Genomic DNA, 26,382 nt, shown 5'->3' on the forward strand with positions numbered 1-26,382 from the left:
CAGGCTCGCGGAGGAATTAACAACGTGGTAGACTGATTGCAGGGGCCCATTTCCGGTTCCAGTTTTGGGCGGGAGGCATCGGGGGCGGAGTCTCGAGGGGACGCAGGCGCAGAAGGACCGAAAAATGATCACATCGATTTTTTTTTTGCCACTAGAATTGAGCTTTACCATTTGTATGGCTCCCTGAGGCCCTCTAAAGGTAGAAACACATAGCTGCAGCATTGCAATCATGAATGGACTCTTGTAAGGATCGATGCCTGATGAAAAGGATGTTTTGGCACCCATCAATTGTTGGAGCGCTTCCAATGGAATCACAAAATGGTGTGCTGGGACTTGTGGCTGGTCCTGGAGTATTTCTGGCTGGCGCTGATATTTCTGGCTGGCGGGTCATATTTCACAGTGTCACTGAAGACAGAATTCAACACAAAATGTTTGTTCTCAGGCTGCCTCTAGCCAGTACCATTTAAAACATAGGCACAGGAGTAAGTTTGTAGAGATATGGTAAAGGGGTAAGCCATTTAGGACCAAGATGAGGAGAAACTTCTTCACTCAGCGAGTGGTTAACCTGTGGAATTCTCTACCGCAGAAAGTTGTTGAGGCCAGTTCGTTGGCTATATTCAAAAGGGAGTTAGATATGGCCCTCACGGCCAAAGGGATCAAGGGGTATGGAGAGAAAGCAGGAAAGGGGTACGGAGGTTGAATGATCAGCCATGATCTTATTGAATGGCGGTGCAGGCTCTAAGGGCCGAATGGCCTGCTCCTGCACCTAATTTCTATGTTTCTATTTCCACGTGTTAATCTTAGGCTATGTGTGAATATAGTGGGAACATTAATTGTTAATGTACTTAAAAAAAGGGAGTTCAACGAAGGTAACATCAGTGGACCAGTGGCTCTGAACAATCTTGGATCGCACAGTAACTAGTTGTAATGTGCCTTTGGCAGAGGGCTAGAGCAGCTCTGCAGCCCATCCCATAAGGTGTGTGGAATGTTCCACAAAAAAACAACAATTGACCAAAAAGAAGCAATTGTGTACATAGACTGAGAGAAAATGGCTCTGCTCTGCACCATATATTTTTAATGCTTTCTTTTTTTTAATTCTCCAGCCTACTTTGATTACAAAGAGGATTCTGCATTTCCAAAGCCCCCGTCCTACAGTGTGGCAACCACACTCCCTTCATATGACGAGGCTGAACGAACAAAAGTTGAAGCAACCTTGCCTCTGGTCTCTGGACGGGTGAGAATCTAACCTGCACACAAATGCACAAGATATACTACAGCTGGACAACTATAGACAAAAATATGTTCAACAAAGTCTAATGCATTATCTATCCACTAATAGGTTTTTCTCCGTAAAAGGCTATGGAAAACCGATCTCTTGCCCCATTTTGATTTATTCCATCTCTAACTTCATCCTGCCCTTAATGAGTTAAAGTAAAAGGGTTTGTCCTCTCTGAGAAGGACTTTCCATTTCCCTCTTATAATAACAGTCTTGGCAGGCCAACCAAGATTTAATTGAGGGCACAACCTCTATAATTTTGGATATTTCAAACATTTTTCAGGAGAAATTACAAAAATAATTTTCTATATTTATATAAATATGATTTCCCTGGCATCCCAATTCTCATTCCATTCTAATAGCAACAGGAATGCAGTCTTACTTTTCATAACTTGCATCCACTTAGCCACTAGATTCAAATCTACCTGTTCTCTTCATGCCTGTTACTTTTTGTCTGTTTCTATAAGATAGTTTTGGTCATGTTCAAAGGAAACACTAACAATATTTAGTTATATATTCTCCAGCTATTGTAGCTGATAAATTTTATCTTACTCTGATCTGGGTTTGAGGACAACCCACATCAATAAACCTGTCTCTACTTGTGCTATTTAAAAGCTGGATTCCCCCTGGTTGTTGTTGCTTTTACTTACAGCTGCTAGAATTTACGAACATCCGAACAATGATGTACAGGTCCAGACCATCTGGTCCATCAATGCCTGTCCCACGCAATTGCAATGCCTTGTGTATCACAACATATACATTCCACCCCCACCCAAAACCATGTGATCTCCTGGGAGAGGCAAAAAAACAGATTAAAAACCCAGGCCAATTTGGGAAAAATAATCTGGGAAATTCCTCTCTGACCCATCTAGGTGATCGAAACTAGTCCAGGAGAACACTCTGTCCATTAAATTCCCTGCAGTACCTAACTTCTGTAAGAGTTAATCTCCGCCGCAGCCAGAAACAAATCCAGCTTTCACTTGAAGGAGTTCAGTGAGTCTGCATCCACCACATGAAACGGCAGCTTGTTCCAGAGGTCTACTATTCTCTGGGAAAAGAACCACCTCCTGACATCTAACCTAGATCTAGCCTTATACAACTTAAATTTGTGCCCCCTGGTCCTACCTAACCTATTTAATTGAAATAAACTGTCAGCTGGAACACTGTCTATTCCCTTCATTTTATACACCTCAATCATATTCCCCCCCCTAAGTCTATGCTGCTATAAGGTAGAGTCCCAATTCTTTTAGCCTATCTTTGCTTTTTATGGGGAGAGACAATTTTAGTGTTGTAGCATGTAGTTTTCAAATGTTGGAAATAACATTAGAAAAATGTGCAGACAACAAAATGTTTATCTGTGAAATAGCATTAATTAAGCAATTACCTCAGCTATGCTGCTAATGTATTTAAATGTGACAGATTTCAGTTGATGTTATTTGAGTTTGCGATATAGCTGACGCAGTTTTAAACTTGAATGCACTTTGATGAGCATTCTCTGTCTAAGTGACAATGCAAGATAACACACAAAAATAGTCCATGTTTTCCAAGAGACCATTTATTGAGTGTCTTCTGTGCTTCACTAATTCAAATTAAAGTTCAGATTTGACGTGAAACAATTACAACTTCATAAAATATCTTTCAAAGTTTGAGTATCCAACAAGATTGGTTAATTTTGAGGGGAGGGTGTTAAGTTTAATCATTTTACCTCAGTGCTAGTCTGTTCCACAAGATATTGAATTCCATGAATTGGTATGGTCATTTTGAAGTGAAGTGCTGAATCACTGTAACCTAGAGTAGCAGCCAGCATTGTTACAAGATTATTGATCCATTGATGATTAATTCAGTATTGTTTGTACTTCCATAATCATCAGTTAAATCTTTTTCTCTTGGAGTCATTAAATTACATTTTAATCTCCCCAGCATTGTGCTTCTCTTTGAATCTCAGGCGGTTAAATCTTGTGGCAGAGATGATCAAATCTCGTGGCAGAGATGATCAAATCTCAAGTTCCTGATGCTACTGTTAGCACAGAATGTGTAAACTAGGGAGCATAGAATTCCCCTCTCAGCACAGATATTATATGACTAACAGAATTGAGTGCCATTGATACTAAAATGAGGCTCTGGGAGAGGGACTGCAAGATTCCAAGAAATCTGCAAGCAAGGTTATTTTTTAAGATATCCATGCTTGTGAAGACGTGGGATGTTAATGAAATATTGGCCCAGAAATTCCGCTTTCTCCTTCCCGCGGGCGTTCGACTAGATTTTAGAGAAAAATTGTGCACCTACCTGAAGCTGCTGCGCCCACTCGAGATCCCGGTCCACAGGCTTCCTCTCCCTGCGCGTCACAGCGCGTGCTCGTTGGGACGTCCGTAAGCTGGAACTGGAGTCACATGGCTCTGGGCAGCCAATCATGGTACAGTATTTTCTGAACTTACGGAGTTCCCATTATTTTGAATGAGAACCCTCCCCCCGCCCCCCCCCAACACCCAAAACACTAATTAAAAAAAGATACACTACATATTTAAGATTCATTTAAATTAGTTATTAATGTCTTATTAAAAAATATATATATTCCCAATTTTAAAAAAAGTTTTTAAAATTATACATTAAAATAAACTTGCCGTTGTGGGGAAATTTTTTAACAATAAAATATGTTTTCATAACTTTATTTTAACGTGGTTTTTGTGTGTTTTAAAACACTTGCGCCTGTAAAAGTAGGCTATGTGCCTGCTTTTATCAGGCGCAAGATTTTTGAGGACATTTGCTGGGCAAGATGTGCGTAAATATCGCAATCTTGCCCAAGCAAACATCCTCGCTCTCGCTTGACAGATCAGAAAAGCCCGTTTTCAGCGCATGCGCATTGCACGCTGAAAACTGTTTTTTCCGATGCCTTCCGGGTCCATAGACTCTTCGTATGGGCCCGTGACGTCAGAATTTTTATCCCATTGCTTCTTTGGATAGCTGTTAATGACTCGAGTATTGTGCTGCTTAAATAAGATGGTCTCATGCCAATCTTATAGTGGGTTTAGTTGGTAAGATAAGTGTCTCTTCTCTCTCCTATTATGAAGAGACTTTCAAATACATCATTAAAAATCATGCACCGAAATAAAGACTTTTTAATTGCCGTGCGAAGCGATTACAGAGACTGCACAGAAACAGCCCATTCGGCCCAACAGGTCTGTGCCGATGTTTATGCTGCACATGAGCCTTCTCCCATCCTACTACTTCTAACCCCATCAGCATATCCGTCTATGCCTTTCACCCTCATGTACTTATCTAGCTTCCCTTTAAATGCGTCTACACTATTTACCTCAACTACACCCTTTGGTACAGAGTTCCACATTCTTAGTGCTTTTTAGGTAAAGAAGATTATGTAAAATGTATATATTGGACTGCATCTCACTATTAAATTAAAACTTCCTACTCCGGCTCATTTCCTGTATATTGGCAGTGAGCTTAGTTTGTAATTGTCTGCATTTCAGGATCCGTGCATGGTGACACTGTAGACATAGCCGTTTAAAGCCGATCGCTATGAAATCTAAATAGTAGAAATGAACTAGGATAGATTGAAAGGAAAAAAAATTAAATTTAAAATATATATATATTACTGAAATATTGCCACTTGACCACTGCTGATCAAGTTGTTTCTTGGTATTAGCATGTTAATTTTAAATAGGTAGTTACTGATGGTATTTGAGTGACCTTTACAGCAATGTATAGTCCTGAAAATGAAACAAATAAATACAACTACAGCAAGAGCTATATTTAAATCATAGTACAGGCCAGGGATCAAATATGGATTCTTCCTGGTCTGTGCTGCCCAGGACCACTTCATCTAATGAACTATTTGTGGAGCAGAATCGTGTTATCATTTTGTTCTTGGTCACTGCAGTTGCAGTGTAATGTTTCCAGTTCTGAAACGCAACCCTGGGTTATTGTATGTGCTTTGCAAAAGATCTATTATTGACCTGGGCTTTGGTTACTCTTTCCAAGTCTTACTAGCTGTAAAGGAAATTAATCTCAGGGTTTCATCAGCTTGACATGTGCTACTACTGTCTGTAACAATCTTTAAAGCTGGAATTATTTTTAGATTCATGTTCTGCTGATCATCCAAGTTTTAATTCTGACTGTATTTACTGTTTGTAACTTTTCATCCAATGAGGAATTTAAAGGTTGTGTTGTTAACCAGATAAGACCCTATATGAGCAGTATTAAAGAAATTCTCCATATTACACAACACAAGGGTTAGCAAAGATTCAAATGAAGATTAAAGCTAAAACTAGTTAACATAATTGATTACTTCCTGGAAGTGTTCACTAAGGAGTCAGTAAGGCAGTCATCACTTGCATGGAGGTCCAAGACAGCCTTAGGATGGGTGCGAAGTGAGATTTGGGACAAAATCTACCAAGTGTTGGTAGTCATCATGAGCAATTTAGTGAATGCAAGGGAGTTCCCATTCAATTGAGGAAATGCCACCATGGTTTCTAGTTTCAGAAAAGGCAACAAAACAGCAGCAACTACTTAACATTTATATAGCGCCTTTAATGTACTTAAACGTCCCACAGCGCTTCACGGGAGCATTATCAAAAACAAAATTTGACACCGAGCCATATAAGGAGATGTTAGGGCAGATGACCATAAGCTTGGTCAAAGAGGTAGGTTTTAAGGAGCTTCTTAAAGGAAGATAGAGAGCTTTAGGGAGGGAATTCCAGAGCGTCAGACATAGGTAGATGAAGGCATGGTCACTAATGGTGGAGCGATTAAAATTGGGGCTGTTCAAGAGGCCAGAAACAGAGATATCGGGGGATTACTGTGCTGGAGAAGATTACCAACATAGGGAGGGGCGAGGCCATGGAGGGATTTGAAAACCAGGATGAGAATTTTAAAATCAAGGTGTTGCTTAACTGGGAGCAGAACTTGGTGCGAGTTAGGACATGGGCTAAAAGGCTAAACAAACTCGGGGAATTGCAGACCCATTCATTTTGCATCAATAACTGACAAAATAATTGATTTAATTATTGGAAACAAACCTGAGGATTACCTCAATGAAAGTACCCTAGTAAATAGCAGCCAACTCGGTTCTAAAAGGGGTGTTCCTGCCCAGCCAATCTCCTTGTCTGTTTTTGAAGAAGTGACAGCCCAAGTAGGTGTTGGAAAATCCAGGAAGCCTTTAAATCCTGAAAGAAAAACTGTTGCCTAACTTTACAATAGTTAGGGGTGCAAGGCAAGTATCCTGGATAAAACCTAGAGGTGGATAGGGAACTGGCTGAAAGAGAGAAAGCAGCAAGCACAGGTTAAGGAAGTCATGTCAGGTGATGGAGATGTACTAAGTTGAATTCCCCAGGAATTGGTGAAGGAGCTCCTACTGCTAATGAGTGTTTATTTTATATACTGTAGTTAGTGTTGATGTGTGCTGCAGTAATCGGTGTATTAATGTGCTGTCTGAGTTTGAAAATTGAATGATTGAGCAGAAGAGAGCAGTAAACCAGCGAAAGGAGAGAGAAGTTTGCTGCAAACTGGGGTAAGCTTATGATATTGTACATAGTTAGACTCATTAGTTAGATTTTTATACTGTGTAGTTTAAGTTTATTTGCCTTGTGCTATATAATGCACAAAAATGTAAGCGAGTTTTAAAATGGCAGCACAGTTTTGATCTGCATTGTGTGAATCTGGGTGTGGAAGTTCCTAATGGTTTGAGCATCCAGGGCGCAAACACTTTTTTTGGAAAGTGTTTCAGTTGCTCAGGAGTTCAGAGTTACTGAGCTTGAACAGCAGGAGATACTGCATCATATACAACAGGTGGAAGGCTTTTTGGAATATATGGTCCAGGTGGTGTTCACCGACAGGCAGGGATACAGAGTGATAGAGGATTAAGGATGGGAAGTAGCGACCTTTCAAGGTGGGAAGAAGGTAAGAAGTATGTGCAGAGGACACTTTTGGCAAATAGGTTATCAATGCTGAATTAAAACAGAAAATGCTGGATATACTCAGCAGGTTAGGTAGCATCTGTGGAGAGAGAAACCGAGTTAACACTTCAGATCGATGACCTTTCATCAGAACATTTTCTGTTTCTACTTCAGTTTTCCAGTCTCCGCAGTATTTTGCTTTTGTATCGATACTTGTTACAATATGCTTGTTACAAGGACGTTGATTTAAATGAGGGCAGCCTTGTTCAATGGCACTGTGCTGTGAAAAAATGTATGTGCCCAAGGTTGGCAGAGGGAGTTGAGGGGAGCAAATAAGAGTGGGAATTCAATCGTAGTGGGTGATTCAATTGTGAGAGGAGTAACTCAGCATGATCCCTGAATGATGGATTGCCACTCAGGATAAGGGGCATAAAAATGGGTGCAGAAACTCTTGGAGAGGCAGAAGGTTCAGCCATAAGTTGTGGTTCATGCCAAATCAATGATATAGGGAAAAATAATATTCAAGATATAAAGTGGGGGAAAAGTTTGAGGTTGGAAAGTAGATTAAGGCACAGGGCCTCAGGATTACAATTAGTGCAGGACTTTAAGTTAATGGTTTTCTGAATTATTTGCTACCTTTCTGGTCAAAATTTCTAGATGCTTAATGTGGTTATCCTGTTTGTATGTTTTCATCCTCCAAAAAAACCCAAATCTAAAATGTATTTCTTTTTGTCCAAACAGGATGATGATTTTTCAGGAAGAGATGACTTTGATGATGCAGACCAGCTCAGGATAGGGAATGATGGTATATTCATGCTGACATTCTTCAGTAAGGATTATTTTTACATTATATTTATACTAACGTGAGCATTTCTGAGAATTGCGTAACCAGTATGTTTACTAATAGGAAGAAAAGAATTTATGTAAAAGAATTAAACTGCCAATGTATGGATATAGAGTGGCAGTCTGGTCAGTGCATTACATAGCAACAGAAAGCTTTAAGGGCTGCCATTTCTAATTATTTTGTGGTACCTGTATGATTTAATATTAAACTCCAGGAGATGGTTAGCAAATCATGCTAGTGTTAAATTTAAGTTGGCAGCTCTTGTAATTTGGAACATTAATATTATAAAGAGAAAGAAAGACTTGCCATTGTAAAGTGCCGTTCACAACTTCAAAGCACTTTACAGCCAATGAAGTACTTTTGAAGTGCAGTCACTGTTGTAATGTAGGAAACGTGGCAGCCAATTTGTACACTGCAAGTTCCCACGACCAGCTAATCTGTTTATGTTGATTGAGGGATCAATATTGGCCAGGATACTGGGGATAACACCCCTGCTCTTCTTTAAAATAGTGCCATGGGATCTTTTACGTTCACCTGAGAGAGCAGATGGGGCCTCGGTTTAACGTCCCATCCGAAAGATGGAAGAGATTGCCTTAATAGACATTTAGATTTGCTGAATTGATGGTGTTTCACCAATTTCCCTGCAATATCTTTAGAACGTCACTGTCTGGAATGAAGAATAACTTGCAGAACCAGTCCTACTACACCAATGTGTGCAAGACCCAGGTCTGAAGAGTCTCTGCCACATTTTTTGCCCAGTGAGAAATGTCTACTTGCTTCTCCTGACAACATGCTCTTTCTCATCTCAGAAGAGGAGGTGGGACTGATGAAATTATGACACCCATGAGAAATCCTGTGTGCTTCACCTCCTTTGCCCCGAATGTAAAACACACCTGCATGATGCAATCCAGTAGAATAAGTGAGGCTCACCGTGCCGGGTTCTTAACAGCAGTCAGCTACCGTTAGGAAAGTAGTTTCTGCATAATGGATTATTGTTCTAAAAATGCTTCAGTCTTTGGATAGAATGACCTGCCCTCCCATCAGAATGGCATGTGCCACTCTGAAATGCCTAGCCCACATACAATGGATGTCCAAGGATTAATGCAAATGCCACAGGCATTCTTCCCCTTATGCCATTGACCTTGCTTTCTGGATTTGGGACAGGGTCAGGCTGAGGCAGACTGGTCGCGAGAACTGCTGCGCTGTCGCACTTAATGTTGGCAGAATATGCTTCCAGGCATTTCATCCTTAGGTATTTAAAAATTTACATATCGGAACATCATAGTTTACTGGCTTTGGGAAGGTATTCGTTGGAGGGGAGTGGGGGGGGGTGGGGGGGGGGGGGAAATCTGAGAATGATAAAGTTACAAGAAATGAACAAATTCAAATTTTTGATGGTAATGCTCTTTCCCCTTTCCAATGTTTCCTAGTGGCATTCCTGTTCAACTGGATTGGTTTCTTCTTATCATTTTGTTTGACCACTTCAGCTGCTGGTCGGTATGGGGCCATCTCTGGATTTGGCCTCTCTCTCATTAAGTGGATCCTCATTGTCCGGGTGAGTTCACTATGTTGTTCCCATCTATGTAATAAATTAATATTGAGCTTTCCTTTTGGTTATAAAATCCAAATGAAGATATATTCTCCACAGTAACATCAATTTCAGCTTCTCCTAAGCTTTTGTGACCATCAAGTCTGGTGCTGCAATTTGTGCGTAAAATGAGCATTCTGCTGCTAAGTAAATGGCACCAGAACATGTTTTCTTTGTGCCTTTATGCAATATTGTGACTTCCATACTATAGTAGCCATTTCCTGTTTAATAGGAACATTTTGGCTTAGGTACAAATGTAGTTCTGATAATGCCACATGAAAGCAATGCTTTCATGAGATGAAAGAAGAAGCTATTGCAATCAAAGGATGCATTCTGTAAATTGTAATTTCAGTTTTTATACTGCTTTGTGTGATTGAGACCTTTCACATAGTCCCCAAATTATTCAAACATAATTTTCATAACTCGGCGTGACAGGAAATTCTTTCAACTCGCTGCCACCAGCGTGATGTAATTTAAAGGTGTTTTACTGAGCTATTCCTTCTTGAGGTGGCTTCGCTATGGTCTGGAATTCTTTCCATAGCAAACCTTATGTGCCAGAAGCTGTAGTCCTATAGTTTTCTGCTGTTGCAGAAACCTTGTATGTGGCTTTTAGGGTGCACACAACCCTAGATCACTAGTGTGCAATGTACTTTATTTCTCTCGAAGCAATTCCAGTAGATGGTATTACCAACACCCAACGCTTGAGCAGGGCTCAGATTCCGAATAAACCAAGTTAGATTTATTTACTGAAATGAAACCAGTAGCCCTACAGAATAATGCAAACTCTGAAATAATGACAACAGTAAAAGCACTGATCTTTTAAAAATACACACTGCTCCTGGCAGAAGTCAGTATAAAACAGTCTCTTTACCAACCGCCTCTAATATGCTCCCGAACTCATTTTGGTTCTGTTTTACTCAGGACCATCCTGGTTCCTGTGCTTTCATGGTTCAGTCTCTCACTCGTTCTCTCGCTCAGGCCAGAGGCTGAAACATCCTTTTAGCCTTTGAAATGTATGGGAAATTCCGCTTACACGGTATGAAAGAAAGACTTGTATTTATATAGCACTTCTCAGGATCTCAGGATGTCCCAAAGCGCAATACAGCCAATGAAGAACTTTTGAAATGTAGTCACTGTTTTGATGCAGATGAGAAACACATACTAATGTGGTATTTTTCTTGCGATGTGGGAAGAATGTAGATTTCTATGGAGGGGTGAGCTAGATGGGCTGAATTGCTTCCCGCTTCTCTACTTAGTGAAAATAATGAGATTGCTTTCTGAGCCACACATTAATTATTACTTTTATTGTTGACACAGAAATGTTACTGCAGTCATTAAAGATCTAAAGCAATATATTATCTTACATTTGTGGACTTTTTAAAAAAAAAAAACAATTCTGTCTTTCAGTTCTCTACTTATTTCCCTGGATACTTTGATGGTCAATACTGGCTCTGGTGGGTTTTCCTGGTACTGGGTAAGCGTGTAATTTCCCTCTTTTTAAATATTCTTATTTTTGATCATTCTTTTTAAACAGAGTTGTATGGCTTGCATGCTGTAGTGATTGCGTTAGTTTTATTTAACTTCCTATTTCTACCATAGTTACAACGTCTCAAATCCGGCTGTCCAAAAATCGGAATTATCCGAAAACCGGACATTTTTGAGAAAATCCCATTTGATATTCATCAAATAAAATCTGGAATTATTGTCCAAAAACCGGTGGGTCTGGCTGGTTATCGGCTTCGCCGCTTTGTTTTAAACGGTGTGCGATCAGTCTGAGCCTTGCCAAATGACCCTCGACCCGACCTGACCCACGCCACTATTAGTACTTTGTCTGTCTCAGTAGCATACGTATGCTCTTGATTTTCTTGTCCGAAATCTGGAAAAATCCAAAATTCAGCAAGGTCTCGGTCCCGAGGTTGCCGTATTTGAGATGTTGTACCTGTACACCAGATTGAGAAAATCTGCAGTGACTTTGGAGACCCACGCAGTTCCTCATGGGGAGAGGAAATTCCTCTGCAGCTCATTTGCGTAGCACCTTTCATGTAATGAAATGCCCCAATGCTTTATAGGCTATCAAAGGAGGAAGCAGGAAGAAAAGTTAGGGGATGTGATTGAGGGGAAGAGATTGATCTGGGGGGGGTTTTGAAATGAGAAGATTAGCAAGGTAGAGGGGTTTCGGAAATTAATTTCATAATGCAGGGATGCAGTGCTGAAGGCTGTGCTACCGATGGTGCAGTGAAGATGGAATTATACAGTAGACCGGGGTCAGAAGAGCAGAGGATGTACATAATGTTGAAGTACAGAGAAGCTGAGGATTTTACGGTCTATGCACTGGGGGAATGTTAAGCCAAGAAAGGTTGGTGAGCATAGGAATGCAGTACTTAGTACAGGATAAATGGTCAGCTTAAGGTGAGAACAAAGTCCTGGGACAAATTTCCTAGCAGCTATCTTGATCAGAGAATAGTGTGTGGCGTGGGGGTAAATGAATGGCACCTATAAAATGAGGCAAAAATAAATTTTTATAATACCATGTGGGAGGGGGAGTGAAATGTTTTAGGCAGCATATTCTGTTGAATACTTGACTAAGTAGCTAGATTAATTCCAGGGTTGCCTGCCAAAGCTCCAGCAAGACTGAATGTTCTCCTCCAGGCCACAAAGCACAGCATCTTGCAAAAGCAAAGCACCCCATCTGGGGCGAAAAAGATTAGCCACGGCTTTGAGTGTGTCTCCTGTCATTGTTACCACCTTGTCTGGTTCTGTGTGTCCCTGCAGTTATCCTAATGTCAAGATCGAGATTGATAGATTTTTGGATATTAAGGGAATCATGGGATATGGGGATAGTGCAAGAAAGTGGAGTTGAAGTAGATGATCAGCCATGATCTCACTGAGTGGCAGAGCAGGCTAGACGAGCCTCCTCCTAATTCTTATGTTCTTGTGTTCTGTCGGGTAATTGGAGAACAGGATTTATAGAGCTCCAGGGAGGTACGTAGTTTTTGATTGCTCCAGGTTGTGATGTTATTTCAGTTTTTAATATATTTCAACAGCTATTGTACATATTGAGACAGCATATTGAGCCATTTGTCTGTCCCCACATGTTCCCACAAATGACATGATTAAACAGTGCAGCATTGACATCAGTGCTGAGCTTGCATTAAAATTTTATGTCAGCAATATTGTCCTCCCAGTACTTTCTGACTTTACTTCTTACAATAAGATATTGTAGTTTTTTAAAAAATCATAAAGATGCTGGAGGTTGATTGCATCTATAAAATAATCTGTCGATTCTCAATATTGTAGAGTGGTTGAAGTGAAATGGTTTCTTGTTCCCAGAACGAGCTGTCTGATGAGTTTATTTTTGTAAATGGCGAAGAACAAGTGAAATAATTGGGCCTGCAATGTTTCACTTCATACTATCATCTCTGCAACGTCCAATAATTCTTTCAGACAGCAGCTTTACCAGATTTGGCTTGATTTTTTTATTAAATGTCTCTTTTTTAATGAACAACTCAATAGCTGAAATAAACGGTAATGAAAGTGACCAAACTGTTTAGTAGAATAAGAATACAGAGCTGTAGATCTGTTATTGCAATGGAATCCTTCTCCTGCCTTGTTGGTTTGCATTTTAGAGACAACTTTCAAATACAGTTTAAGATAATGAATAGTATTTCATTGCTTTTTTTTTAAACCACAATATGTCAAAGAAATACTCTGGGGAAAATGTTGTTTCTATGAACTTTGTCCCCAAGGTACTGACAGAAACGTGGTTTTAAAATTATACTTTGGTCCAATGTCCAGTGACCACAATATAACTCAGATTAAAGTAATTTTAGAGCGAGACCAGAAAATATCGATGGTAAAAATGCTAAATTGGGGAAGAGCTAATTTCAGTGATTGAAGAATAAACTTGGCACAGGTAGATTGGAAAAGATGGTTGCAGGGTAAAGCAGTAATGGAAGGCATTCACGGAAGAAGAGTGTTCAGGTGCAATCTAAGCATATTCCTTTGACGGGAAAAGATAAAGCATCCAAAGCTAATGCTTTCTGGATGACAAAGGAAATAAAAGTTAAAATAAAACAGAATAAGGAGGCTTGTGACAAATTTCAGGAGCAAGATTCAGTTAATAACCAGGAAAGTACAGGAGGGAATTGAAAAAGTTCATATGGGAGGCAAAGAGAGGTTACGAGTAAAGATTAGCAGGCAACATTAAATTGAACCCTAAAACTTTGTATAAGCATAGCGTATAAGCGGTTTGCTAGGCCTATTAAAGACCCAAAGGGAATTCTTCATGTGGAGGCTCAGGATGTCAAAAAAAGTATTAAATTGGTGCTTTGCATCTGTCTTCACAAAGGAAGTGGATGATGTGAAGGTTACACTAAAAAGAGAAGCAAGTTATGGACAGGATAATAATAGATAGAGAAATGTACTAAAAAGATCAGAAAAATGTACTAAAAAGATTAGCAATGCATCCTAGGTTGTTGAAAGAAGCAAAGGTCGAAATAGCAGAGGCATTGGTCACAATACTTCAGTCCTCATTGGATACAGGAGTAGTGCTGGAGGGTTGCTAAAATGTTATACCACTATTCAAGAAGGGGGAGAGGGATAAACCAGGAAACTACAGGCCAGTCAGCCTAACATCCAAGGTGGCAAAGTTATTGGAAACCATTATCAGGGACAAAATAAACTTTCATTTGGAGTTAATCAAGGAGAGTTGGATTTGCTAAAGGGTTAATAGTGTCTGACGAACTTGATTGAATTTTTTGACAAGGCAACATAGAAAGTTGATCAAGGTAGTGCAGTTGGTGTATATATGGACTTTCGGAAGGCATTCGACAAAGTTCCACACAGGAGACTTATTAAGAAGATGGAAGTGCATGGAATTAAGGGGGAAGTGGTGGTATGGATACAACATTGGCTCAGTGGCGAGAAGCAAAGGCTGATGGTGGATGGATGTTTTTCAGACTAGGAAGTGGTTTGCATGATGTTCCCCAAGGGTCATTTTTGGATCCATTACTCTTTGCAATTTTTATGAACGACCTAGACTCTGGTGTAGGGAGCAGCATTATAAAGTTTGCAGATGATACAAAACTTGGCAAAGTAGTAGATGATGATGAGGATTGTCATAGGCTTCAGGCTGGCATAAGATGGTGTAATGGGCAGAAAAATTGCAAATGGATTTAAATCTGGAGAAAGGTGAAGTGATGCACTTTGGGAGGACTAATATGGAAATACTATAAATGGCATGTTTTTGAAAAGTGTAGATGAACATAGAGACCTTAGTGCCCATATACATAAATCCTGAAAGGTGGCAGGGCAAGTTGTTGAGGTGGTTAAAAAAATCATATGAGTTACTTGGCTTTATAAATAGAGGAATAGAACATAAAAACAAAGAGATGGTGCAAGAACTTTATAAATCACTGGTTAGGCCTCAGCTGGAGTATTGTGGACTATTCTGGGCACCACACTTCAGGAAAGATGCAAAGGCCTTAGAAAACGTACACAGGAGGTTTACCAGGATGTTACCAGGGATGAGGGATTTCTGTTATGAGGTTGGGACTATTCTTCTTGGAACAGAGAAGGTTAAAAGGCAACCTAATAGAGGTTTTCAAGATGATGGGAGGTTTTGATAGAGTAAATAGGGAAAAAATATTCCCTCTGGCGATTGGATCAATAATTAGAGGTCATAGATTCAAAATCATTGGAAAAAGATCTAGCGGCTCCTTCAAAATACTATTGAAAAGCCGGCTGCATGGGTCCCCTGGAGCGCTGCGCAGCTTAATGGAAACAATGAATAGAGGTGCTACAGTTGGCCTTGGATTAGCTATTTGGGGGGTTGGTGGGATGAGCGAGGAGACTTGGCCAAGGGTCTTGCTCCTGATTATTATCCAGCAGCCCCTGTTGGAAGCCCACCTGTGTGGTCATTAGGTCAGGATGGGATTTGGCTCCACTGCAATACTCCCTCCCCTTCCTCCTCCTTCTGCAGTTGAATAGCTCACAAACATTCACTGTCGAGGCAAGCTCCCAGTGTCCATAGCATGGAGGAAGGAAATTGGCAAGAATAAAAAAAAAATCAATTTATGTATTCCTTGTGATTTTAGCTTTTAATATATTTCAGCAGCTTTTGTTCCTATTGAGAGCATGGCCAATAATTGCAAATGCTCCAAAATAATATGATCACGTGCCAATACTACATGTTGTATGCAGCACTTTGACAGCTGTGCGGAGTGGGGTCATGACTTGCATTAAAATTTATGTCAGCAATATTGCTCTCCCAGAAACAGCACTTTTGATTTTACATCTCTCAATAAAATGTAACAAAAAGAAAATGTTGAAAATCCGATTAAAGCGGACTGAAGATGGCACTCACGGTATTCAGGCTTCCCTGGAGCACAGCCCTGTCTGGCAGTCACATAAATACCAAAGTGGAAAAAAATACAATATATCCTACAGCAAACTAACTTTCAGCATCTTGAAGGATGCAAGCACTTCTGAAATGCAATGTCCTGTACGTAATACTAAGCATGAACTTTTGGAAGAGGGGAGAAGAAATTGGAAAAGAAATAAAAGCCTAGCAGCAGTATTGAACTCTCTAATGCTGAGTGATGTAGTGGATATATAAATATATTGCTGCTAATCTTTGTGAAAGGTGCAGTTGAATGCAGATTACTAGAGGGCTGAGGCTGCTCAGGCGTTAAGTATATTCAAGACTGAGATTGATAGATTCTTGGGCACTAAGGGAATCCAGGGATATGCAGATAGAGTAGAATTGATGTAGACGATCAGCCATGATCGTGTTGAATAGTGGAGCAGGCTTGAGGAGCTGTTTGGCCTACTCCTGCTCCTACTTCTTATGCTTCTTATGTCCTTATTACAATTCCACCCTTCCTGTCCTAAAATAAGAGTATCAAAAAAGGAAAAGGACATTTCACCCATTGATCTCAACTCACGCGTATTTCAGGTAACTCAGCCCAGCATCCAACTGCATTATTAACTCTCCTAATGCCTTTCAATCCACTATCATACCTGCAAGGCTATTTGAAATGTTGTTTACCTTCTGGTAAGATCTGCTCTGTGTCGTCTGGGTTCTGCTGGCTTGCCTGACTTTAAAGTAGTATTCAGGTTTCTCCTTCTCTATATGCTATTTAGTATATTACATACTTTCCTGAAATCATATGTTAACTTGCTCACTAGACTGTGGGATTAAGCTTTGTCTTTTCACTCCTTTCCTTTTACACTCCTTCCCTTTGGGATCATCCTTTTGGTCTTTTTATTTCCCTTTGCAATGCATTTGTGTCTCTTTTATTTAAGTGTTATAACCAGAATTGCAGACAGTATTCTAAGTGCAGGTTGACCAGTGGATTATAAACATAGAAACATAGAAAATAGGAGCAGTAGTAGGCCATTCTGCCCTTGAAGTCTGTACCACCATTCAATATGATCATGGCTGTTCCTCTATCTCAACACCATATTCCCACTTTTTCCCCCATATCCCTTGATGTCTTTCGTGTCTAGAAATCTATCTTATCTCCCTCTTAAGTATATTCAGTGACTTGGCCTCTACAGTGTTCTGTGGTAGAGAATTCCACAGGTTCACCAGCCTCTGAGTGAAAAAATTTCTTCTCACCTCGGTCCTAAATTTCCTACCCCATATCCTGAGACTGTGACCCCTTGTTCTAGACTTCCCAGCCAGGGGAAACATCCTCCCCACATCCAGTCTATCCAATGCAATAACACCTGCCCCTGACCCCTCCTATCCCCTTGCTACTTTTGAAACCTTTACCCACACTTTGTCTTTAGACCTGCTGGATGCCCAGCAGTGTTTGCTAGTGCTGTTGGGGAGAAGTTAAACTAATATGGCAGGGGGATGGGAACCTATGCAGGGAGGCAGAGGGAAATAAAACGGAGTCAGAAGCAAAATATAGAAAGGAGAATAGTTAAAGTGGAGGGCAGAGAAACCCAAGGCAAAAAACAAAAAGGGCCACATTACAGTAAAATTCTAAAGGGGCAAAGTGTGTTTTTAAAAAAAAAAAACAAGCCTAAAGGCTCTGTGCCTCAATGCGAGGAGTAATTCGGAATAAGGTGGATGAATTAACTGCGCAAATAGCAGTTAACGGATACAATGTGATTGGCATCACGGAGCCATGGCTCCAGGGTAACCCAGGCTGGGAACTCAACATCCAAGGGTATTCAGCATTTAGGAAGGATAGACAGAAAGGAAAAGGAGGCGGGGTGGCGTTGCTGGTTAAAGAAGAAATCAATGCAATTGTAAGGAAGGACATTAGCCTGGATGATGTGGAATCGGTATGGGTGGAGCTGCGGAATTCCAAAGGGCAGAAAACGCTAGTGGAAGTTGTGTATAGACCATCAAACAGTAGTAGTGAGGTTGGGGACAGCATCAAACAAGAAATAAGGGATGTGTGCAATAAAGGTACAGCAGTTATCATGGGCGACTTTAATCTACATATTGATTGGGCTAACCGAACTGGTAGCAATGCGGTGGAGGAGGATTTCCTGGAGTGTATTAGGGATGGTTTTCTAGACCAATACGTCGAGGAACCAACCAGGGAGCTGGCCATCCTAGACTGGGTGATGTGTAATGAGAAGGGACTAATTAGCAATCTTGTTGTGTGAGGCCCCTTGGGGAAAAGTGACCATAATATGGTAGAATTCCTTATTAAGATGGAGAGTGACAAAGTTAATTCGGAAACTAGGGTGCTGAACTTAAGGAAAGGTAACTTCGACGGTATGAGGCGTGAATTGGCTTGAGTAGACTGGCAAAGGATACTTAAAGGGTTGACGGTGGATAAGCAGTGGCAAACATTTAAAGATCACATGGATGAACTTCAATTGTTCATCCCTGTCTGGAGTAAAAATAAAACTGGGAAGGTGGCTCAACCATGGCTAACAAAGGAAATTAAGGATAGTGTTAAAGCCAAGGAAGAGGCATATAAATTGGCTAGAAAAAGCAACAAACCTGAGGACTAGGAGAAATTTAGAATTCAAGAGAGGAGGACTAAGGGTTTAATTAGGAGGGGGAAAATAGAGTATGAGAGGAAGCTTGCAGGGAATATAAAAACTGACTGCAAAAGCTTCTATAAATATGTGCAGAGAAAAAGATTAGTAAGGCCCTTGCAGTTGGATTCAGGTGAATTTATAATGGGGAACAAAGAAATGGCAGACCAATTGAACCAATACTTCGGTTCTGTCTTCACGAAGGAAGATACAAATAACCTTCCGAAGGTACAAGGGGACAGTGGGTCTAGTGAGAAGGAGGAACCGAAGGATATCCTTATTAGGCGGGAACTTGTGTTAGGGAAATTGATGGGATTGAAGGCCGATAAATCTCCGAGGACTGATAGTCTGCATCCCAGAGTACTCAAGGAAGTGGCCCTAGAAACAGTGGGTGCATTGGTGATCATTTTCCAACAGTCTATCGACTCTGGATCAGTTCCTATGGACTGGAGGGCAGCTAATGTAACACCACTTTTTAAAAAAGGAGGGAGATAGAAAACTGGTAATTATAGACCGGTTAGCCTGACATCAGTAGTGGGGAAAATGTTGGAATCAGTGACAGGATCGGTCCAAGTCAGCATGGATTTATGAAAGGGAAAATCATGCTTGACGAATCTTCTGGTATTTTTTGAGGATGTAACTAGCAGAGTGGACAAGGGAGAACCAGTGGATGTGGTGTATCTGGACTTTCAAAAGGCTTTTGACAAGGTCCCGCACAAAAGATCGGTGTGCAAAATCAAAGCACATGGTATTGGGGGTAATATACTGACGTGGATAGAGAACTGGTTGGCAGACAGGAAGCAGAGAGTCGGGATAAACGGGTCTTTTTCAGAATGGCAGGCAGTGACTAGTGGGGTGCCGCAGGGCTCAGTGCTGGGACCCCAGCTCTTTACAATATACATTAACGATTTAGATGAAGGAATAGAGTGTAATATCTCCAAGTTTGCAGATGATACTAAGCTGGGTGGCGTTGTTAGCTGTGAGGAGAATGCTAAGAGGCTGCAGGGTGTCTTGGACAGGTTAGGTGAGTCGGCAAATACATGGCAGATGCCGTATAATGTGGATAAATGTGAGGTTATCCATTTTGGGGGCAATAACACGAAGGCAGAATAATATCTGAATGGCGGCAGATTAGGAAAAGGGGAGGTGCAATGAGACCTGGGTGTCATGGTTCATCAGTCACTGAAAGTGGGCACGCAGGTACAGCAGGCGGTAAAGAAGGCAAATGGTATGGTGGCCTTCATAGCTAGGGGATTTGAATATAGGAGTAGAAAGGTCTTACTGCAGTTGTACAGGGCCTTAGTGAGGCCTCACCTGGAATATTGTGTTCAATTTTGGTCTCCTAGTCTGAGGAAGGACATTCTTGCTATTGAGGGAATGCAGCAAAGGTTCACCAGACTGATTCCAGGGATGGCTGGGCTGTCATAAGGGGAGAGACTGGATCAACTGGGCCTTTATTCACTGGAGTTTAGAAGGATGAGAGGGGATCTCATAGAACATATAAGATTCTGACGGGACTGGAGAGGATAGATGCCGGAAGAATGTTCCCGATGTTCCCGAAGTCCAGAACCAGGGGACATAGTTTAAGGATAAGGGGTAGGCCATTTAGGACTGAGATGAGGAGAAACTTCTTCACTCAGAGTTATTAACCTATGGAATTCCCTGCCGCAGAGAGTTGTTGATGCCAGTTCACTGGCTATATTCAAGAGAGAGTTAGATATGGCCCTTAGGGCTAAGGGGATCAAGGGGTATGGAGAGAAAGCAGGAAAGGGGTACTGAGGGAATGATCAGCCATGATTTTATTGAATGGCGGTGCAGGATTGAAGGGTCGAATGGCCTACTCCTGCACCTATTTTCTATGTTTCTATCCTTCACCCCTCTATAAAAGAAAAGAAAGACTTGGATTTATATAGCGCCTTTCACGACCACCGGACGTCTCAAAGCGCTTCACAGCCAATGACATACTTTTGGAGTGTACGTTTATCCTTGTTATACTGCATCTGCCACGTGTTTACCCACTCACTCAACCTATTTAAATCGCCTTGCAGCGTCTTTGCATCTTCCTCACAACTCACAATCCCACCTAGTTTTGTGTCGTCAGCAAACTTGGAAATATTACATTTGATCCATTATTACCTCTGCAGATTTATACTCCACGGTTTCTTTGTGTCTCAACATTCTGTTTGCTTTATTAATTTCTTCCGCACACTGAAAGTGATCAATCTACCATCATTCCCAGCTCCCTTTCAAATCTGCTTATGCTAATTCTGTTCCCTTCTTGAGCTAGGTTTATCATTCTTTCAATACACAAAGCTTTGCATTTATCGGTGTTAAATCTAATTTGCCATTTGTCTGCCCCATTGGGTAACAGATCTTAATCTTAGCTGCATTCCCCATCCCTACTGAAACCATCATATTCAGATTCTACTACTGACACCATCCTCCTAATCAGGCACCTGCTCAGACTGAACAATATGATGGTTTGACCCAGAACTGAGATTTAAATCCCATATAATATCCATCACCAAGATCGTTATCTCCATCTACACAGTAACACCTGCCCCTGACCCCTCCTATCCCCTCGCTACTTTTGAAACCTTTACCCACACTTTGTCTTTAGACCTGCTGGATGCCCATCCTTCACCCCTCTATAAAAGAAAAGAAAGACTTGGAATTATATAGCACCTTTCACGACCACCGGACGTCTCAAAGCGCTTTACAGCCGATTAAGTACTTTTGGAGTGTAGTTACTTTGTAATGTAGGAAACGCGGCAGCCAATTTGCGCACAAGCAAACTCCTACATAGAAACATACAAAATAGGTGCAGGAATAGGCCATTCGGCCCTTCAAGCCTGCAGCACCATTCAATAAGATCATGGCTAATCATTCACCTCAGTACCACTTTCCTGCTTTCTCTCCATACCACTTGATCCCTTTAATCTAAGGGCAACTCCCTCTTGAATATATCCAATGAACTGGCATCAACAACTCTCTGCGGCTGGGAATTCCACAGGTTAACAACTCTCTGAAGAAGTTTCTCCTCATCTCAGTCCTAAATGGCTTACCCCTTATCCATGACCCCTGGTTCTGGACTTCCCCAACATCGGGAACATTCTTGCTGCATCTAACCTGTCCAGTCCCTTCAGAATTTTATATGTTTCTATGAGATCCTCTCTCATTCTTCTAAACTCCTCCAGTGAATACAGGCCCAGTTGATCCAGTCTCTCCTCATATGTCAGTCCTGCCATCCTCGGAATCAGTCTGGTGAACCTTCGCTGCACTCCCTCAATAGCAAGAACGTCCTTCCACAGATTAGGAGACCAAAACTGAACACACTATTCCAGATGAGGCCTGTACAACAACAGTAAGACCTCCCTGCTCCTCTACTCAAATCCCCTAGCTATGAAGGCCAACATGCCATTTGCCTTCTTCACCGCCTGCTGTACCTGCATGCCAACTTTCAATGACTGATGTACCATGACACCCAGGTCTCGTTGCACCTCCCCTTTTCCTAATCAACCGCCATTCAGATAATCTGCTTTGAGTTTTTGCCACCAAAGTGGATAACCTCACATTTATCCACATTATACTGCATCTGCCATGCTTTGCCCACTCACCTAACCTGTCCAAGTCACCCTGCAGCCTCTTAGTGTCCTCCTCACAGCTCAGACCACCACCCAGTTTAGTGTCATCTGCAAACTTGGAGATATTACACTCAATTCCTTCATCTAAATCATTAATGTATATTGTAAATAGCTGGGGTTCCAGCACTGAGCCCTTGTCACTCCACTAGTCACTGCCTGCCATTCTGAAAAGGACCCGTTTATCCCGACTCTCCTTCCTGTCTGCCAACCAGTTCTCTATCCACATCAGTACAGTACCCCTAACACCATGTGCTTTAATTTGCACACCAACCTCTTGTGTGGGACCTTGTCGAAAGCCTTTTGAAAGTCCAAGTGCACCACATCCACTGGTTCTCCCTTGTCCACTCTACTAGTTACATCCTCAAAAAATTCTAGAAGATTTGTCAAGCATGATTTCCCTTTCATAAATCCATGCTGACGTGGACCGATCCTGTCACTGCTTTCCAAATGCGCTGCTATTTCATCTTTAATAATTGATTCCAACATTTTCCCCACTACTGATGTCCGGCTAACCGGTCTATAATTACCTGTTTTCTCTCTCCCTCCTTTCTTAAAAAGTGGTGTTACATTAGCTACCCTCCAGAACTGATCTAGAGTTGATAGATTGTTGGAAAATGATCACCAATGCATCCACTATTTCTAGGGCCACTTCCTTAAGTACTCTGGGATGCAGACTATCAGGCCCTGGGGATTTATCGGCCTTCAGTCCCATCAATTTCCCGCCTAACAATTTCCCGCTTACAAACAGCAATGTGATAATGACCAGATAATCTGTTTTTTGCAGTGTTGATTGAGGGATAAATATTGGCCAGGACACTGGGGATAACTCCCTTTTGAAATAATGCCATGGGATCTTTTACATCCACCGGAGAGAGCAGACAGGGCCTCAGTTTAACGTCTCATCCGAAAGACGGTACCTCCGACAGTGCAGCATTCCCTCAGCTCTGCACTGGAGTGTCAGCCTAGATTTTTTTTTTTGTGCTCAAGTCTCTGGAGTGGGACTTAAACCCACAACCTTCTGACTAAGAGACGAGAGTGCTTCCCACTGAGCCACAGCTGACACTGTAAAGTCCAACACAGCAGTCCATGTCCTGGTCGCCCATCACTTCTGTCCTCTCTGGCCTATATAGGTTTCCTGTTCCCCAATGTGTTAAATTTAAAATCTCCATCCTGTACTTCAAATCTCTTTGGGGCCTTGTCCCACCTCTGCAACCATTTCCAGCAATACATACCCTCCCACACACTTTGTTATTCTGACTGGTCTTTTGTGTTTCTACCCCCCCCCCCCTCTCCCCCCTCCCCCCACTATAAGTGGTAGAGCATTAATCTGTCTTAGCCCTATTTTCCAGAATTTCCTTCCTAAATTCCTCCCAATTTTCGAGATCTTAAAACCTATCTTTGCGACCAAGCTTTTGGTCAGCTCTAAATTGCACCATAGCTTGATGTCCGTTTGATTATTCCAGTTAGTAATTTTTTCTTCTCATCCCTCTCCAATATAAAGTTACTTGAGGTGTTTTCTAAATTAAAAGCACTATACAAATTCAAGTTGTTGCTGCACTCTATTTTAGCTTTGTCTGCAAATTTAACAAGCTTGAAATTCATTTCTGCATCCCGAAAGAATAAGGGTCAAAACACTGAACCCTACGATACTCAACTCTGCACCTCTGCTCTCTTTTTTTAAATCCCATTTGTTAGTTGTACTTCTCTTCATCTTGCAGATGGCTAATCTTATTTCCTCAAGCTTAACATTTTAATAGGAAACCTCAAGTGCAGTGTTGTGTTATATCAGACTATCCTGATAATAGAGTACTGATTGAAGTCATATCAGCTGAATGATGCAGTACTGAGGGACTGAGCACTTTTAATATATTCTTGAAAATCATGTATCGATCAAGATGATGCGGCTGCTTCCATTATATTTGTTCAAGAAGAAGAATTTGCCTAATATTTTTACTAACTGTCTTGCAGGATTTCTGCTGTTCCTCCGAGGATTCATTAATTACGCAAAGGTTCGGAAAATGCCAGATACTTTTGCCTCTCTGCCAAGGACTAGGGTCCTTTTCATTTACTAAGGGTAAAGATCTGTTACTGATTCATATTTAATAAACGCCTTGTATTGCTAATAGACACTTTTCAGGCAATGAGCTAGCTACCTCATCCACTGTATTGAAGTTTACATGACACTTTTTTAACCTGAAGAGAGGATGAGGGAAAGCAGCCTGTATATAAACCAAACAAGGTTGGTTAATAAATTATCAGTACGTGTGCAGTGCTGAGTTAGTTTGGAGTCAAAACATTTTTTCCTTTTTAACTGCTCAACATTAGAAATAAAAACAGAAAATGCTGGAAATAGTCAGCAGGTCAGACAGCATCTGTGGAGTGAGAAACAGAGTTAATGTTTCAGCTCGATGTCAACAAGCATGGAATGTCCTCAGCCACACTGAGGTTCACGGGACATAACAAGTGCGGCAGCTAGTGCACTTCCATCGATCCCATTATTCAAAATTCCTTGGCTCCAATGTAATCGTTGAAAACAATTTGGCTTTATATATTTATTCTTGAAGTATGTTTTTATTTGCAAAGTTGAAACTTGGAAAGAGATTTTAGCTGTTTTGTTCCAAGACTTTTTAGTTTCTCCAGAGGGAAGGTAGAAGAGTGTAATGTTCAATTTTGGTTCATGATTCGCTGCGTGCTCTGAGAGTCAAGTGCACCTTTTCAACAGAATAAAATGTGCCCAGGATGTGAGTTTAGGCAGCATAAACAGGAGGTATTGACAGCACTGTTGTGCTGTTTGTGATCGAAGTCAAATGACAGGAAGAAAAATATTGCCAGCTTTAAGATGAAAGATCCCAGTAACACGTAACCAGAAGGGAGCGTAATACAGGATTCATCTTATTACAGTATTGCGTTATTCACTCTCTTGTATTTACATAGCATTGGATACTTCCATGTCTGACAGTATTACTGTAATCCTCTTGCCGATTTTTCCTGTTCTGCCTGAAAATAGAATGGGTCGCATTATAGTTCAAAATGTCTTTTTCTTCCCCTCTACAGATGGTTTCCTGGAGAGTGATTTCCTGCATCCGTAGATTGAACAGCTCGTTCACTAGCAACTGACACCTGCAGGAAGTGAACCTCACAACCAGGACACAAAAGATGGGGGCAGGGATAAATCACTGCATTAAAAAGGAAAACAAGGACAGTGTTTCGTATCTATGTTTTTAGATGTACAATTTTAATAGTGAATGCTGAAAACTTGTAATCATTAAACTGTTTTAGTGGCTACTGTTGAAGTCCTACCGCAAAACTGGTCTGTGATGTACTAACAATGCCTTATTCATTTGTAGTCATTACTTAGCATGCACCTTGCCCTTATAGCCAATAGAGGGCACAATTGCTTTACTTTTTTTCTTCAGGTTCTATCATCAGTGGATTTTTAAAAAAAAGAGACAACATAGTGTAGAAATGATGCTGGTCATGATATATGTTTAAAATAATTGTACTTCTTGGAGCTTAAGATCTCTGTAAAGTGGTGAGATGATGTGTTATCGTTTGCAGAACCGCTCTTCTGCATTTTAAGAACAGACTATATACTAATGCACTTTTTGTGCTTTCTGCCAAGAGGTATTGGACTGTACCTTTGGGTTTTATTATGTTCTAAAGTATATGACTGTAAATAGATCAGAACATCTAATAAATGTGACTTCTATAGCAGCCTTCGGGATCAGTGCCTGTTCAATGAAAAGTATAAACTCTTTCATACGCAAGTTTCTGTTCTTCCACATTTTCACCATTCATTATGTCTCTCTTCTTCCTCACACTGCTGGGTTTTTAAAAATTTGACCAGATCTTCCAAGTTGATGGCCTCAGTAAATCCCGGCAAGTTTCACTTTTGTGCAGTAGCTGGCTGTGCAAGACTCTGCCAATTAGCACGGATGCTCGAGACGTACAGACCAGAGGGTCTCGATTTGCATCCCGGTGTGTGGTGTGTGAGCTGAGTCAGTAAGGGGTGTTACAATTGGTGTAAGTGGCCCAGACCAAGGAAGGAAAAATCAGCTAGGGGATCCCATTCCTGATTGAGGATCGATCTTGCCAGTGATGTTTCCAACACTTGA

At 41.1% G+C, this 26,382-nt stretch overlaps 1 protein-coding gene across 1 annotated transcript in view; it reads left to right on the forward strand.

Moving 5' to 3' along the window:
* LOC139262854 (NEDD4 family-interacting protein 1) overlaps positions 1-25,981 on the forward strand; it is a 57,633-nt gene extending 31,652 nt beyond the window's left edge. Inside the window, exons 3-8 of the mRNA XM_070878062.1 lie at positions 1,104-1,234; positions 7,924-8,011; positions 9,457-9,581; positions 11,022-11,088; positions 24,236-24,341; positions 25,322-25,981. Of these exons, the coding sequence (XP_070734163.1) occupies positions 1,104-1,234; positions 7,924-8,011; positions 9,457-9,581; positions 11,022-11,088; positions 24,236-24,339 (515 nt within the window). The 3' untranslated portion in view covers positions 24,340-24,341; positions 25,322-25,981. The remainder of the gene's footprint in view (positions 1-1,103; positions 1,235-7,923; positions 8,012-9,456; positions 9,582-11,021; positions 11,089-24,235; positions 24,342-25,321) is intronic.
* Positions 25,982-26,382: the final 401 nt, after the last annotated feature.

This window comes from Pristiophorus japonicus, chromosome 4 (assembly GCF_044704955.1).
Source record: "Pristiophorus japonicus isolate sPriJap1 chromosome 4, sPriJap1.hap1, whole genome shotgun sequence".
Classification (NCBI taxonomy): Eukaryota; Metazoa; Chordata; class Chondrichthyes; family Pristiophoridae; genus Pristiophorus; species Pristiophorus japonicus.